The sequence below is a fragment of the Xenopus laevis genome, chromosome 1S, assembly GCF_017654675.1.
Source record: "Xenopus laevis strain J_2021 chromosome 1S, Xenopus_laevis_v10.1, whole genome shotgun sequence".
Taxonomy (NCBI): Eukaryota; Metazoa; Chordata; class Amphibia; order Anura; family Pipidae; genus Xenopus; species Xenopus laevis.
Genome location: NC_054372.1, coordinates 123,416,347 through 123,434,476, shown reverse-complemented (window position 1 = coordinate 123,434,476; position 18,130 = coordinate 123,416,347). Strand labels below are relative to the sequence as shown.

The 18,130-nt window shown below is 36.4% G+C and overlaps 1 protein-coding gene across 5 annotated transcripts in view; it reads left to right on the top strand.

Moving 5' to 3' along the window:
• LOC108706979 (transducin-like enhancer protein 1) overlaps positions 1-18,130 on the top strand; it is a 52,521-nt gene that overhangs the window by 24,495 nt on the left and 9,896 nt on the right. For all 5 annotated transcript variants that reach the window (XM_018243862.2, XM_018243860.2, XM_018243861.2 and 2 more), the window contains exons 8-15: positions 1,016-1,032; positions 4,403-4,519; positions 6,823-6,876; positions 8,349-8,501; positions 9,548-9,692; positions 13,043-13,233; positions 13,929-14,005; positions 15,812-16,061. In XM_018243862.2, the coding sequence (XP_018099351.1) occupies positions 1,016-1,032; positions 4,403-4,519; positions 6,823-6,876; positions 8,349-8,501; positions 9,548-9,692; positions 13,043-13,233; positions 13,929-14,005; positions 15,812-16,061 (1,004 nt within the window). The remainder of the gene's footprint in view (positions 1-1,015; positions 1,033-4,402; positions 4,520-6,822; positions 6,877-8,348; positions 8,502-9,547; positions 9,693-13,042; positions 13,234-13,928; positions 14,006-15,811; positions 16,062-18,130) is intronic.

The window sequence follows — 18,130 nt, the reverse complement described above, 5'->3', positions numbered from 1 at the left end:
ACACTTTCTCTTCAATTCTTGTCATCCTCTATAAAGCAGTACTCGTAGCTAATCATGTAAAACATTTAGTCACTCACAGGTATTGTTTGTTGGCAAATTAAGCCACATACTGTAACCTTTACGTGTTTGACTTTTAAAGCTAAGTGTTTATCATACAGTGCCAACTTTTGCTTATCACATGCAGCTTGATTGTACAAAGACAGCTCTACTTAGAAAACCATATAATGTGATGTGTTGTAATGTTTAAGGAATAATTATAAGGATGTCTCTCTTCTGTCATCTAATTGAGTTTAGGACATGACATGCTGCTTTGTGGGTCTGCACTGCAACACATATTCTCAAATCTTCAACGCTATCAATACCAATGCCAGAATAATGCTATGCTTTGTGCACTTTTGCTTTCTTTTCTGTTGATGTCATACCATAGCTGTCCAGCAACTCCCATTGTCTTGAGATGAAAGTTATAGAACAAATAGAAGGCCAATGTAACCATGTCACCCTGGACACTATTCTGAAGATGAGAATATGATGTTACAGTTTCAGATTTAATAACGTTGCATGTTTTACTTTTTAGAATGTCTGCAGGAGCCATTTTCTTTTGCACTTATCAGTTCCTGCGTGGTGGGGCTCAGCCTTTACATCAGGCAGTGAGACTTGAAAATTAAACTTGTTTTCCTGCCTTGTTAGATGGTTACATTATTTGTAAAATTGGCATTTTCTATCAAGATATTAGTTTTTTCCCAGCTGATTTATACCTTATGCAATTAGAAACTGACACATCTGCACTTTTATTTGTTCTGTTTTACAAAACAGGGTTTGTTGCCTATTGTAAATGAATTTTATACTTTTGTGTAACTTGAGAAATATCGCTGTATGAGAAATGTGAATGCTTTAAAAATAAAATCCATTTTAAAACATTCTGGGACTAGTGTTCTAATTATTCCTCCTTTTTTCTGTTCTTGCCCATATGTCTGATTGGACATGTCCGTGCATTTCTGGGTTTCTCCGAGAGCAGACAGAGAGCCAGGAACAGTAAGTAACATCATTCATTGAAAACATTATCATTTTCTTTTAAACCTCTGATTCATCACTTCAAAGACCACAGAGGCTTATTTACTAACATGGCTACTAAATCGTACCAGTGCTGTTCATCTTGTTTTCTAACTTGAGCTAGACTGATAAGTTATCTGCTGATTGGTTACTATTTGTAACTGCACTGGTGTAATTTAGCAATTGAATATTTCAGAACTTACATACGTTCTGGGTTATAGATACCTTACCTGTACTTGGTATTTCAAAGCAAGTGTAGGTTTTAATTAGCCACGGTTTCTACTTCCTTTTATTTTCCATTTAACACAAGCTTTGGAAATCCCTTCATAGTAATTACAAAAAAGCAGCAGATGTTATAAAAAATAAATAAAAGCACCCATCCCACTTTACTTATCCCACTGTACTTATGTCTATTTTTTTTTTTGCTATCACAGCTTTAACTTTGGTTTTATTGGGTTTTTTTTGTTGAATTTATAATTTTATTTTTCTTCTTGTGAAAAAATAGCCTGGCTGTTTAAGGGTACCTTTTTTGTAACCCCTTGCTGCCATTTCAGCTGTACATTTTATTGCAATGCATTCTGCGAAGGATTTAATTAAGTGAATTAGCAGTTTACTTTGGTTACAAAGCTCATCTGGCACAAAAACCACAAACCCTTTCATCTGCAAGGTTTTTTTGTGTGTTTTGTTTCTGCAGGGTATTATTACAGCATCTGTCAGACACATTCCTGCTATCATTTATCATTTCATCCCTCTCCCCTTCCTCTCTCCTGACGTGACATCATAGTTAGGCCATATAGAAATGCAAATGCATTAGTCCTTTATTGCCCTCCAAGCTATTTGAGATCAATACCTTGTTGTTACCCCAGTGATTTGAATCATTCAGTCCTTATGTTTACAGTGCAGTGTGTACAATAATTAGTTACTTATCTAAAGAATGGTTCTCTGTTTATATAAAGATTAAACATTTTCACAATTCACAAAAAGTGCCCTAGTAATTATTAGCCACACACAAATCAATAACAATAAGTGTGTTCTTATTTAAAATCTTGCCAACCCCACATTCTTTAAGCAGTGAATGTCTATGCAGCAGTTGCAGCGAATGCAGTGAACTATCTCGACCTTACTTGATGATCAAATGACTTAAAAAAAAAAAAAAAAAAAAAAAAATGTATGGGATAGGCCGGTACAGGCAATAAAAAATAGCTACATTTTGATGGATGTCTACATATTATTGATGATGATTTGGCTACCTATTTGTTGGGAGTAGTTTTCCTTAAGACTGCAAGTAAGGAGTCAACCCACAACCTAAAATGCAATTTGAGTCTGGAGGACTGTTCTGCCTGTGAGATGCTACACTAGCCCTATGAGCAGCCACCATTTAATATACTTCGCATTTTCAAATGTGCCATCTTTTTAATCGCACAAAAGATGGCAATTTCCCTGGAAGTAAATCCAAGTTATTTTTTGGTTACCCTCACCTACTGCACCTCTAACTCCAACCTCCACTGAAGGTATAAGTATGAGTAACTTTTCAGGTGGATTAACCAGTTCAGAAGCATTAGTATTTGACATGATTTTAGAAAAATGTTTGTACTGATGCTTTCAAAGGGAACTATTTTATATGTGGAGTAGAGCTTTGTGCAAGGCCTATTGTAGTGCTAATAAAGCCCTAAAACTACCAGAGCATATCATGCCCTCTATTTGATAAAATCTCCAAACATGCCAAACTAACGAGGGTTTTGTGAAGTATTATCAGAATAAGAAACCTAAACCGTGACACAGGCAACACAAGGTAATAGCAGATGATCTCCATCCTAAGGCTAAGGCCACACTAGGCGATAGCGCAGCGATTTGACTCGCGGCGACTTTTCGCCGCGACTTTTAAGCCGCAATCGCTGGGGAAACTTTTGCGCTGGCGTCTATGGGGAATCGCGAAAAATCGCCAGTGTAAAAACACACGCGGCGATCTTTTTTCTATTTTCGCTCGAAATCGCCTAGCGAGGCAATTTCGAGCGACAGTAGAGAAAAGATCGCCGCGTGTGTTTTTACGCTGGCGATTTTTCGCGATTCCCCATAGACGCCAGCGCAAAAGTTTCCCCAGCGATTGCGGCTTAAAAGTCGTGGCGAAAAGTCGCCGCGAGTCAAATCGCGGCGCTATCGCCTAGTGTGGCCTTAGCCTAAAGGTACCTTACCAAGTAATAGTTGGTTCAAATTACCAGCCAAATATGAAGCTTTTATATTCATCTATACACAATTTGGTTCTATATTTCCCACCAGATGGAAGCTGGATAAATGGGTGATGTTTTAGACTTAAATTTGGTTCAATTTATAAAAAAACTTTTTCTGTTTTGTGGATAGAATTTTGGATGGTCTGGCACACAGGGTTGTTTTTATTCATTAAATGGGGCAAAAAAAACACAACACAATCAGGCCCCAATTTCATCTTGAGGCAATTGGCTGTATGTAAATGGACTCCGGTGATTGTCCCTTAAAGACGTGGCAGCCCACAATTCCAAGCAGCAATCACAAGCAATAGGCTAGGTGCCTCCTGAGCATGAGCAGATGAAATACTGTAGCACCATATTTCCCCCGTATGACATTTTTGTTGTAGTTTAGTCAGCAACCAACGGTTCATTGGTTGCAAGTGCCCGTGAATGATGGTCCACTCCCCACTTTAATTACGGTACTCCAATATATGACCTAGCACTGCCAATGCAGGAATTTCATTTAAAAAGCCTTTATTGGAGCATATGGCTTCCGACCTGTAACAAAGCAACGTTTCAGGCCTTATCTCTGCCTTTTATCAAGGCTTTTTTAATTAAATTCCTGCATTGGCGGTGCTGTGTCATATACCTACCTATTACTGTGGCAATATCTACTGAATCTGCAGATGCTCTTTCGTGATGAATATTTCTGAAGCATAACAGTGTGATTCACAATACACTACAGCAGCCTGAAGGTGAAATAGGTGCTCTGGCATATGATAGTAGAGCAACTCCAACTTTACAAATAACAAACCTCTATGGTAATTAACCAAGACTTTAGAGCAAAGTTGAGTCTGCTATGTTTCATGATCATATCTAGAATATTTAACAATATGGTGCTAATTTTCTTCTTAAAAAGTAATGGCAGAATATAATATAATGTACGATAGTGTTCTTTTGGTTAAGCTGCTAGTGTTGCTTGAATGACAGAACCTAAAGTCTAATGAATTGTAACGCCGTTGATCAGTTTTAGCTGTAGGTATCACATTCAGGTAATGCCTGTTACATTCCATTTATAGTTTGTGAGTTTGGAACTGTTTGACAAAAGAATGTCTGAACCCTGATCTTCATTTGTTTTGCTTTTCCAGAGTAATTCTCTCTTGGTTTCTGAAAGCCTGCGAGGCAATGATAAAAGAAGGAATGGTCCCGACTATTCTAATGACATCAAAAAAAGAAAGATGGAGGACAAGGATTCCAGTCACTATGTAAGTGAATAGCAAATTTAAAATGCAACTATAGCAGTTAAGACAGAGACATCAGCCAGAATAAACCAAGTACATTTTATTTATTTATTTTGCTTCATAACTGTGTCAAACAATTACAGATTCAAAGGAAGGACCTAAACTAGGGATGCACCGAATCCAGGATTCGGTTCGGGATTCTGCCTTTTTCAGCAGGATTCGGATTCGGCTGAATCCTTCTGCCCGGCCAATCCGAATCCTCATTTGCATATGCAAATTAGGGCCGTTGAGGGAAATTGCGTGACTTTTTGTCAGAAAACAAGGAAGTAAAAAATGTTTTCCCCTTCCTACCCCTAATTTGCATATGCAAATTAGGGTTCTGACTCGGTTAGGTATTCGGCCGAATCGTTCGCAAAGGATTCGGGGGTTCGGCCGAATCCAAAATAGTGGATTCGGTGCATCCCTAACCTAAACTACTTGTAACTTTTATCTTTCGAACACCTTCCCTTAAATAGGTAGTTAAATACGAGGCAGGTGTTAAGACCATATGCAAAACTTTCCAGCAGCATATCTACATTTTATATATTTGATTGTAAGCTAGCATATTGCTTGTCTTGGCATAGGCATCCACTACGCTCCAGGAAAATAGTTCTTCCTGCTTTGGCCACTAGATGGTTTTACTTTAAATAGACCCACTGCAGATTGACTTTGTTCAGCAAAGCGGTATTTCAGCACCTGCAGACAAATTTAAAAATAAACATCCTTTGTGCATTGTTAGCTAGGGCCTTATCATTTTTTGGCAATGTAAAGTAAGTTTGTGTGTTTTAAAACAATGGTCCTTGCAGGCACTGCAGTGGTTAAAAACACTTCTTTCCCATCTGAAGACACTTCCCCATGTATTTTAATAGGGGAAATGCACTGCCTGTGGCAGGTGGAGATCACGTGTGCATATGATCGTTGTGTACTTTGACATATTACCATTACACCATTATGTACTTTCTCATCATTTTAAATATATTCCATTTTTATCTGCATGGTTATTCTTTGTCCTCCAGACCAGAAACCTTACAAAGTGAAAGTGTTTTATTGTGTCCAATTATCCAGCACTTGCAAATTCTTTGCAATTAATTTCTTGGCAGCTAATGTCTTATTATACATTAGAGGTACAGTCATCATATAAAGGCACAGGAAGATAAACCCTGTTTATCTTCCTGTGGAAGAACAAAACCCATTGTATTCTACTCAGCATATTTGTTATCTGCTATTTAAGCCTGTGCGTTTTTGTCCTATTTATGTCAAATGTCTGTCCCAATTACTATACAGCAACTGATATATATAAGCCGTAGTAAAGTTTGTGATGCAAACAAAAGTTAATACAATGTGCAGGGTAACCGCACATTATATTTAAAGCCACATATACCCACAGTAGATACCAAATTCATGAAATAAGGGAGCTTAGTCCTCTGTCATTCCTTGGTGTTCATCACTACTGACATACTTGACTATCGATCCCCAAATCTCTACAGGACTATTTTTTTCTTCTTGTATTCATATTGTTTAGTATTAGTAGTATATACCACTTACCAGCTGGTATTCCATGGGAATTGAAAAGCCAATTCACTGCTCTTCTCCCCCTGCATGTGTGTGCACTGACACAGGCATGGGATCATCCTGTCTGCACACACACCAAGTGGAGAAGAAATGCCACTGTATGCATTTTCATGCCAAAATTCACGGTGACCCTGTGCCTGTCCAATTCACTGTTATGGTTAACCAGAGGGCTACCCAAACTAGGTGTGAATAGGTGTCACATAAAATAATCAGTGGAAGATTTATTGGAGAATTATTGGTAGATGGCTATGGTTATATTAGGCATACAGCCTTACTGGAACAGAGTGCACTGAAATATGAGCTTCTTGCAGTTTTTATGGCAAGTAGCAAACACAACATTTATTTTTCTAAACTAAGTTAACATTTATTGCATAGGTTGTTGAGAAATGTTTTAACATTTATTTCAACATTTAAATAGTGTCAAATACCTTTGGTTGAAAGAAGCAATATAGAAGTTCCAAGTAAAATAAAGTTTAAATGCAAGCAAGCAAGCAGTGAATGGGTGCTCTCAACACAGTATTTTATACTAATAATTTTATACTTTTATACTTCTAATTCTGATCTGCAGTTGATTGTGGTTAAAAATAGCTGAGGCTACAAAACAAAGATCATAAACTCTCAACATTGATATCTTGTTTGTTTTGGGTATTTTTTATCCTTTTGAATATATTTTGAAAGTTGTCTAAACTTTTTTTTTTTCATTTTATATCTTTCAGGACAGTGATGGAGACAAAAGTGATGATAACTTGGTTGTGGATGTATCCAATGAGGTAGTCTCTGTTTTAACTACTTAAGAATTTCAATAGCTTGGCAAATTAGGCGTTGAGTGAACTGAAAATATGCTGTGGGATATTTGGTTAAAATAATCTATAGTTGACTTTGTTGAACACTTTCATTCTTATTTTCCAAGAAAAATGTCAAGAAGTAAATACATAATTGACTTTCCCAAGAGAGCAAAAAACTCTTCAGTATAGATATCACCCCTGTATAATATGCATTACAATAGGATGTTTTTGAAGTGTAAAATATTTCTAAACCATGCCAGATGAGAAATTATCCCATTTACACTTGTTTCCTGGACTGTTCAGGGTCATAGTGAACTATTTGTTTGAAATATAATACAGGCAGAAGCTTTGTGAACCTGCAAAACGATTATGCAATTGCAAAAACCTTTCTAATTCTAATAATATAGGAATGCATCAGAAATGTGCAACTCCGGTTGCAAGGTATTTCTAGAAGTCAAAAAAATATTTTGTGTTTTAATGTATAATGTTGTTGTGAACCAACACGTTCATTTTCATTTTAGTCCTTGTATACACATGCAGTGTTTATATTGTCACATATTTACAAAGCACCAGTAAGTTATGCTGCATTTAACATTCATTTACTGTAAGCTAGATTCTTATAATAAGTATTATAAATATAATAATAATTTTACAGAGCTTACAATCAGCCATATTTTTTCTCTGGAAACCGTTTCCACAGCATAACCAGAAAATAAATAGAAATGTGCAGAACTGATTTACACTTTTTAATACTGGACAAATATACACAAAATGGTTTTCTCAGATGTGAAACAATATGTTCTGTTTGCACTGTTGCAATCTAGATCTGAACCGTTTTCCTATTCAGCTACTTGCATTAAGGAAAGTCCGCATAAGGGGTTTAAGGGTTACCTGTATACTTAAAGGGATACTGTCATGGGAAAACATGTTTTTTTTTTTTCAAAACACATCTGTTAATAGTGCTGCTCCAGCAGAATTCTGCACTGAAATCCATTTTTCAAAAGAGCAAACACAATTTGTTATTTTCAATTTTGAAATCTGACATGGGGCTAGACATATTGTCAATTTCTCGGCTGCCTCCAGTCATGTGACTTATGCTCTGATAAACTTCAATCACTCTTTACTGCTGTACTGCAAGTTGGAGTTATATCAACAGCCTGCCAGAAAGTAATTCCATCCTAAAGTGCAGGCACAAGTCACATGACTGGGGGCAGCTGGGAAATTGACAAAATGTCTAGCCCCATGTCAGATTTCAAAATTGAATATAAAAAAAATCTGTTTGCTTTTTTGAGAAATGGATTTCAGTGCAGAATTCTGCTGGAGCAGCACTATTTACTGATGTGTTTTGGGAAAAAAACATGTTTTCCATGACAGTATTCCTTTAATAAAGCAGGCACATTACTTAGAACTGAACTACACGATGTTTAACATATTCCTTTAATTTTGATGATTTGCAGGATCCTACATCTCCTAGAGTGAGTCCTACTCACTCACCCAGAGAAAATGGTATTGACAAAAGTCGGTTACTTAAAAAAGATTCTTCTAGCAGTCCTGCATCCACTGCTTCTTCAGGAAGTTCAGCATCCTTAAAATCTAAAGAAATGAGCTTGGTAAGTAATTACCTAGGGGAAAGTAGAACTACAGTGTTCCTAATTGTTTTCCTGTAAATCGACACATAATATTGTATTAGCAAATTTATTATGGTATTTACTGAAGTTAAAAAAAAAATATTCATTGGGTGATGGAATAATTGAACAATACTAATGTAATTTTGGATCATGGCACGAACAGTCTTATAATTTTTTTTATTGTATAAAAGTGCTAGATAAATGCTGACAGGCTGTTAAAGGTTATGCTTTTGTATAACCTGACCTACATTAGTGGAACTAACTCATCCCTTGCCATATAAAAAGCTTTCTGTAGCCAAGTTCATGGCCTGTTTTTTTCTATGTTTATCTTTGTTTGCTCCCTAATGACCAAAACTGCAGAGGGCTTCTTGTTTTAATAATTATCACCATTTAGAAAAAGGTTTATAAATATTGGCATACATGTTAAGGATCAGAAAACAGCTGCCATTATATGTCACTGTGTAAGTTTTTAAAATTACCTTCTGGATTGATGATGGCAGGATGCCGAACAATTTGTGGCTTTGATTTTTATTCTGAGTGCTGTTGTGAAATAGGCAGTTAGCACTTGAAAATCTAAATGCATAGCAATGGAAAAACAAACCACACTAGACATGAAGAGCTACCTTGGCATGTATCCCTGAATTAAGAGATGGCAGAGTCAGCAGCCCTGAATTTCACTTGGCTTGATAGGCTAGTAGTAAGTGTACTGGATGAAAAACAGTTGTTTTGTGCCAGCCATTCTTTGACAAGCTCTGCAATTAAGTTCACACAGAGGAAATTATTAGCAAAAATTCATTAAGAAAAAAATGCTGTCCTATTACAAGAGAACTTGCAGCTCATTTTCTCCCTATCTGCATTTTCATTTTGGCAAAGGAAGTAAAGGTCAGCATTTCTTCTCATAAGTTAATGCTGTCAACATTGTGTGGATTTATGAAACTGGCTGCAGGGAGGGTTGCTGATGCCTGCTATCCCAGCTGCTGTTGTGTAATGTGTCCTGGATTAAAAATAATACTCAATTAATTTAATAGCATGAAAAAGCCAGCACGCCTGTTTTGAAATCAAGCACACCAACTCCACGAACTGATGTACCGACACCCGGCACAAGTGTGACGTCAGGGTTGCGCCCAGGTCTTGGCAAACCACCATCTATGGATCCCCTTGTTAATCAAGCTGGTACGGTCTTCCTTTTCTTTACCAATTAGTATTGCACATGTTATGTAGCTAATAGTTATATTTGTAACTGCATTACTTCATATCCAATTGACTTAATTGTGTACATACCGTCTCTGCAGATTCCTCACATTCTGCCAGAATGTTTAAACTTTATTTTTAAACCAAATGATATAGAAGTATACCCATCTTCTTATTGAAGTAATGCTTTTTCTGAATCAACAAATCCCAAATAAATAGTCACTTTATGCATACAGCCAATGAATGCTATGCCATGTTTACTTTCACAGGCAAGCACTTTCATGTAAATCCTTGAAGAAATGTATTTTATTTCATGAACCAACTATTAGTATTCAAAAGTCTGGCCTAGAATAAGATTAATTCCAGATTTCCAACCCTTTATCTTTGTTTTTTGGCAAAGTTGCGTAAATTGTGAACAAAGAACAGACCATGTAACACGAGTAAAAGGAGGGGGGGAGGCTGAGGTATAATTCAACTGCTAAAGAAATTCTGTTTACTGTAAATGATGACTGCTCCTCTTAAGCCTTGAGCAAGGCTAGTTCATACATATTTGCTGGACTTTACATTTTTATTGTTCGAATGAAAAAGCAATTTTGTGCTATTTTCTCAAAATCTGCATAAAGATTTTATGTAATGTAGACCCTAGGGAATCCTGAAAGGAAGCAGACTCGGTTATAAATAAAAGGATATTTCCTCTTTTTATAATTCTCTATAGGTTTTAAATAGAAGTGTATATAGAAATAGCTAGATGCTACTGCAAAACTAAGCACAAAGATCTTTTGAAACACTTACACAAACAAACTCAGAATGGACCAAAGAAAAGCAAATAATGCTAAACAGTGGGAAGGCTAGGCACATAATGAAATAGGCCAAAAACCAAGCATAAAAGAAAATATTGCAGCTGGCAAAAAAGCAAATATGTCTGGGTTTACTGTTTTACCAGATCACTCTAGAGACACTAGTGCATAAATTTGACTTCAGGGAACCAATTTCTTTGTACAGTCCTATACTGATCAAAATAGGGAATTTGGCTCAAAAGCCATAACTTATAAACGAGATCTTCTTTATCTTAATGTAAAGCAGCATGTTGTTCAAACTTACAAAGTTGACATAGCTATTTTCTGTTGCTGGGCATTAAACCTCTAAAACTGACTGCTAAAAGCATGCTCTGTTTATAATATGATTGTGTTCTGTTTAATTATGATGCTGTATTTCATTTACAAAAAATATTCCTTTTCTGTTTGCATTTATATATACAAGAAGCTGTGTGTCATACAGCTTGCCTATATTCTATAGAGAGACGTAGCAGCACTATTATGACCTTTTGGCTTTCTATGAAGAAAGTTTCAACTGGGTCAAAAAATAGGATGTCGCAAATTAGTCGACTGTGAACGTTTGGGGTGTTGACTGCTTTCATGTGATATAAGTGGTGTTTCTAGCATGTTATCTGATCATCTACATCATCCGCAATTTCAGGTAGCTTGCCCATATATTTTTGTAGAAATTTAGCTAATTCCATATATTAGCTTAGCTCGATCACTAATTAGCCTGAGTTGTTTTCTTTATCTATATATATATCTATATATATCTATATATATATCTATATATCTATAAATATATCTATATATATATATATATATATATATATATATATATATATATATATATATATATATATATATATATATATATATATATATATATATATAGTAGTCCTGTTTATACGTATCATTATTTGTTTGTAAATATATATTGATTGCCACATTCCTAAGTTGATGACCTTTCCAGCTGTATTCTCTTTGTGCTTCAATTTTTTTTTTATATCAATTCTTGATAAAAAAAATCAGTTTATTATGCATAAAAATTCACATATTTTCCTTACCATATACTGTTGTGTTCAGAGTAATTGTAGTCCGACATCGCTCACCTGATCACTGTTTTTGGTAGAAATTATTTTTCTACATGGCAAATAGTTTACTAGGAGATGTAGCAGATTAATAGAAAATCAACAGACCCATGCCATGCATGCTGCTGATTCTGTGTAATTAAATCATGAATTGTGACTTGTTCAAAATAATAGCAGTGGAGTTCAATTAGTGAGGTCATTTATTTTGTGATAAAACAGGTGTCAATTACAGCCCTTATTTGAGAAAGGAAGGCAGCAAATGTTGTGGATGCTGGTTATAGTGTATTTTTCTCTGAAAATTTGAGTAAAATGGATCGTTCCAGACATTGTTCAGAAGAAGGTTACAATTTGCCAAAGAACACATTGACTGGCCTAAAGAGAAATGGTGCAACATTTTGTGGACTAATGAAAGCAAAATTGTTCTTTTTGGGTCTAGTCCTCAGACAGTTTGTCAGATGACCCCCAAACACTGAATTCAAGCCACAGACTGTGAAGACAGTGAAGCATGGGCGGTGCAAGCTTCATGATATTGGGCTTTCTCATACTTTGGTGCTGGGCCTATTTATCACATACCATCAAAATACTCAAAAAGGTCCTGTTGCCTTATGCTCAAGAGTAATACCCTTGAAATTGGTGTTTCAACAAGACAAAGACCCCAAACACACCAGTAAAAGAGCAACATCTTGGTTCCAGGCCAACACCGAATCCACTGACATTAATCCAATAGAAAACTTGTGGGGGTGACATCAAAAATGCTGTTTCTGAGGCAAAACCAAGAAATGCAGAAGAATTGTGGAATGTAACAGGTGCCAGAAGTTGGTTGACTCCATGCAACACTGATTTTCAGCAATTATTAGAAGCAGTTCTCAAAAACAGTGGTTATACAACTAAATATTAGTTCAGTGATTCAAATGAAAGCAAAATCTTAAAACATATTTCAGTTTATACAGTGAATGTTTGAGTTTCTAAAGAAGAATGCAGACACTGCTATTTTTTTTGAAACAGTCTAATATTCACTTTCTGTAAAGGAAAAACACATTTGATAAATTTTTCTTCATTATTTGATTTGGAATAGAATGTGCAGCAGTGTTCCCAAAGCATATGCGTGTATGGAAATAAAAGCTATTATAAGGATCTTGAGCTTTATTCACTTTTTTAGACACTGCTATTATTCTGAACACAACTGTATATGATGGAAACATTAGATCTGCCAATAATATACCATTTTAGCAACTATCTGCCTTCCCTTTTAATCAGTAAATCTGATGACTTCTGCTGAACATTCAAGCATTGTGTTAAGTGTTGGTAATGAAACTGTTGTAAAGTACTCTGTAAGCAACACCCGTTTTTTTCTCACTTTTAGCCTAATGTTTGTCCTTAGTGTTTTATGTGTACAAAATTATATATTGTTTCATTTATTTAACAGCTGCAGCTGGCTTGCGAACTCCATTGGCGGTTCCTAGCCCCTATGCCAGTCCATTTGGAATGGTTCCGCATGCAGGCATGAATGGAGAACTGACGAGTCCAGGAGCTGCCTATGCTAGCTTGCACAATATGTCCCCCCACATGAGTGCAGCTGCAGCAGCTGCTGTTGTAGCTTATGGAAGATCGCCAATGGTAAGAGAATATAAACTGCTGTATTGCTAAATGCCATAAATGTGCGTGGTTTTGTGCATGTATGTACTATTAATGTGTGTATAGAGAGAAAGTGAAAAACTCAAAACATCTCTGTCCTGTAAGCGCAAATGGTGAATGAATGTTTTTACAAACCTCTTGAGGTACTATTGTGGGTGAAACATTCAGACCAAAAGAATGTTGGGAATACAAGAGCTAAAGAATCATATGTAGCTTCTAGGTGCATAGCACAGTGACATTTAGTATGCACAGGGTCCCCATCACAGGGGGGACAGTTGTCCCGAGCCCGCATGATTTTGTCTCTAAGGGGGGGGGGCATGTTTCACTTACTCGATTAGCCGGGCCCCCCCTGTCTTCAGCGTGCTGCCAGCTGCACAAAATAGGAAACAGGAAACTGCATTAGGATTGGATCCCCTTATCCAATCCCTGTACAGCTTTACCGGGACTTTTTTTAAGATGCCTAACTGCCAGTTGATCCAGAGGTAGGCAGAAAAACCCATCTCTAATTTGCCTCAGAGGAGGAAAAAAATCCTTCCCTGGATCAACTTGTACTATGTGCTATCTTCCATACCCCTGTATTCCCTCCCTTGCTAAAAAGCAATCCAACCCCTTAAAGCTATCTTAAGAAAGTTACCTTTGCAAGAAACTTATTTGTTTTCCTTATTTTGAATCTCCAGACTGGGTTTGACCCTCCACCACACATGAGAGTGCCAGGAATGCCTCCAAACTTAGCTGGAATCCCTGGTGGCAAACCGTAAGTCATGATGGGAATGTTGTACAAATGAACGGGGAAGGCATATAAGTTTATTTGTAATATATGTAATATTTTGAAGAGTTCTACCTTTGTTTACACTTCATCTGCAGGAGCTCTGTGGACGTAAATGTGGTCGAATAATTTAGTGTATATATGCAGGACTATCCTCATCTACTTGTATACGTTACCTTTACAATAAAAGGTGGAATTATGCACCCTCCATCTCCTTGGCTCCTTACCTTTTGGTTAATGTATATTCTTGTGTTGGATTAGATAAATTGTCACTTTTATGCAGCATACATCTCTGTATGGTTACACTTCTGAATATTCACTGGAGCTGATCGCTTGTTTATAGTCATGTATTTGTATCCCTACTATTTGCATATTGAGCAAAATTGTTTGAAAGCAACAACAAGTAGGTATCCAGTTTATTACACATAGTGGGCCATTGTGAATGGGAAACCAATCTTTTAAATCCATTCATTGAGAACAAAGTTTGACCAGCTCTTTGAAGAATCTTACTCCATATGCATAATAAAACAATGATTTCTGCGAATTATTCATTTGAAGATTGTCTTGGCTGAGGCTAGCCGAACCATAAGCTTTGCCATCAAGTTTTACAAATTACATGTAAGGTAAAAAAGGGCTGGGTATTTTTAATTGGTGCTTCAGGAATTAATACTCTAAAAATAATAGCAACGGTAAACAAGAAAATTAGGCAAATCATCTGTTTTCTACCACATTACAGAAGAATAAACATGCAGGCAAGTAAAATTGAGTGTTCCTTATGGTTAATTTACATTTTTTGTTCTCTTCAGTTAAATAAAATCTTAATATAGCTAATTAAAGGTCACAAAGGTAATTAGTATTGTTACAAAAGGTTACTGTAATGGAGAGCTCATGGAGCTGTTCTCTTCAATGCTGAGTTTAATTCAGGTTGATCTCTTTATGCTGTTGGTAAAGTGACACTCATGCTTCTGTGCATAAAGCAGGCATGATATTGTAAAGGAAGAGAAACCCTATTGTTTGTAGAAATAAAATAACTTAATAAAGGAAAATATTAATGCTTTGCTTAATGGCATTCATTTACCTTATTATAGAGAATACATTTAAAAGCCTATACATGCAATGAACAAAGATGTCAATTTTAGCCTTTTGACACACGTTGGATAAAAGTAGAAAAACTTGATGCTTATTTAATTAAAAATGAGATAATCTTAAAAATGAGGAAAATGCATATTCTTGCATTCATATCAAAAATTACAGGACCAGAAATATAATCAAAATGCATATTTGCACCCATAATCCTGTTGTATAAACATTCTTAGTACTTCCCAGCTGACATAGTAACCAAGCCACAATTTGTGTTCTAGATATTAATTCTGTATAGAGTTTCAGTTTTTTTACCCTTTTGGTTACCGTTTTAATTTTGCAAATAATTACCCTGCAGATAGGGCAGCTTGCATTGCCAACACTATACCTTAGCAAACGGCACTAGCTAAAGGTTGAGTACTTGCAGTGTCTTGGAAATGCTGTTTTTTTTTCTTTCCCAAGTGGAAACCCATTATGGCAAAGATGGTGCGTTAGAGAATATATTATTATTATGTCCTCAATGCTGTTTTCCATTCTTCCTGCCTAATCTCTAACAAACTCTAAACACATTCTATGAACTACATAAGAAGAGAAAGTGTTTTCTGAGCCACACTTGAAAAAACCAGAACAGTTTTTGTTTTGTTTTTTAGAATGAATTGCATGTTAATGCATGTGCTTTAAGTTAATGTACTGGTACTGTTTTTTTCGCTCTAGGGCCTATTCATTTCATGTTACAGCAGATGGTCAAATGCAGCCAGTCCCTTTCCCTCCTGATGCACTTATAGGACCAGGCATTCCAAGACATGCGCGACAGATAAACACACTAAATCACGGGGAGGTGGTGTGTGCAGTTACCATCAGTAACCCCACGAGACACGTATACACTGGTGGAAAGGGATGTGTCAAAGTCTGGGACATTAGCCAACCTGGCAACAAAAGCCCAGTTTCTCAGCTGGATTGCCTGGTAAGTGAACAAGAACTTATGCACGGGGTAATTTCCCCTTTGAGAATCTACAAGGAAATAGATTAGCAGCTCACAGTCTTTGAAAACCAAGGAAATGGCTTTGGACTCTGTTTCCTGAGTAAGGCTATTAAGCATAAGAAGTATCCATTTCTTTTGTCAGTGAACGTTGCGTATCGATAACTGAAATGTGAGAAATGTATCAATATATTTTAGGGCGAGCTTTGCTCACAGGAAGTAAGAGGGGTATTAAATGTGTTTTCTGGTGAATAAAAATGCTAACCAAGAGCATATTTGCTTATCCAGTCTGTTAGTGTTTTATTTATTATTTTGAATTCAGACCACTGTAAATTGCAAATTATTTGCATATGTATAGTTGATCCTATTGACTGTACTCATGCTCATTTCCAGTGTCTGTTTGCATTGCTTGTTTGCCAAGTAGGTGGTTAAAAAATTGTTAGTTGACGGTTATGAAAAATAGTCTTGGGGTTTAGCGTTGCTATGATGTATGTGTACATAGGCCGCTGCTGCAGACATACACGTACAGGCTGCTTTTGTTAACACTTTTTTATGGAATGCATGTAAACAAAGTTGTAATGTAGTTGGGCTATAGAAGAAAACAAGCCAGTTCCCTTTACTTTGGGAAAAGGGTTATCTCCATCTCACCGAGCCCACCACCATCTTCACCGTCCTTGCTTTAGTTCAGCAACACAGTAATGCTCTTCCTGTAAGATATGCCATTTCAGTCTAATATTGAGCAGTGTTACTACTCCTTAATGAAAACAGAAACTCAACTGCATGTTGGGGCTATTGGTGGAAAGTGATAACTGTCTCATGGGTTTGCTGTCTGTAGCACTGTCTGCAAGATGAGCCAAACCCTATGCTTATTGAGTTGCACTAGTGCAAGGCTCATTTTTGGATCAAGCATCGAAGCCTTTAGTTGATTCTCATGCCAGTGTTTTAAAATCATTTGTTGGGCATATGAATTGATATTTTCTGATACATTGCCTTTGCAGATTCCCAGTGCTGTGTAAAGTATTTATAAGCAGTATATTTGATCTAATTATGAGACGGAAGTTGTTTTAAAGAAGTTTCAATGTTGTCTAATTAGGAGGAATGTTTTAGGTTTTGCCCATATTATCTGCTTAAAATGTGGCCTCATTAGGAGTGTTGAAACCATTTCCATTCGTTATGATGGAGAGTGGAGGCTGCTTTTCCACTGACGTTGATCGAACACAATGTGCAATGATTTTTGTCTATGGTACACAGCAGGGTACGCAGCCGAGACCATATCACTACTAGTGTGATGGAAAACGTTCTTCCTCTTAGTTGAGAAAGCATATTTAAACCAAAATTCAGCCTATAAATACGTTAATATATTTGAATAACCATTTTTAAAGGGATTCTTTCATGATTTTTATGATGTAGTTATTATTTTTAAATTACACGGTTTACACTGCAAATCACTCTACCATATAAAATTATTACTTAACCATGAAGTACTTCTAATACTTGTGTGTAGGCAGCCATTTCATGTCATTTTCCCTGGTCATGTGATTTCAGAAAGAGCCAGCACTTTAGGATGGAACTGCTGTTGTTTCTCCCACTCAATGTAACAATGTGTCACAGTGGGACCTGGATTTTTCTATTGTGATGTTCTTGGATCTACCAGGCAGCTGTTATCTTGTGTTAGGGAACGGTTATCTGTTTACCTTCCCATTGTTGTGTTAGGCTGCTGGGGGGAAAAGGGAGTGGGCGATATCTCTCCAACTTGCAGTACGGCAGTAAAGAGTGACTGAAGTTCAGAGCTCAAGTCACATGACTGGGGGACAGCTGGGAAACTGACCATAAAAAAATCTGTTTGCTCTTTTGAGAAATGGATTTTAGTGCAGAATTCTGCTGGAGCAGCACTATTAACTGATGTGTTTTGAAAAAAACATTTTTTCCCATGACGGTGTCACTTTAAGAACTGTTTTCATTGTAATGAGTCTTGGTCCAGAGTTTGCACAAATATTAAGTTTTTTTGAAATTCTTTTGGAATTATGTTTTTTGTTTTTTTTTTAATATCCATT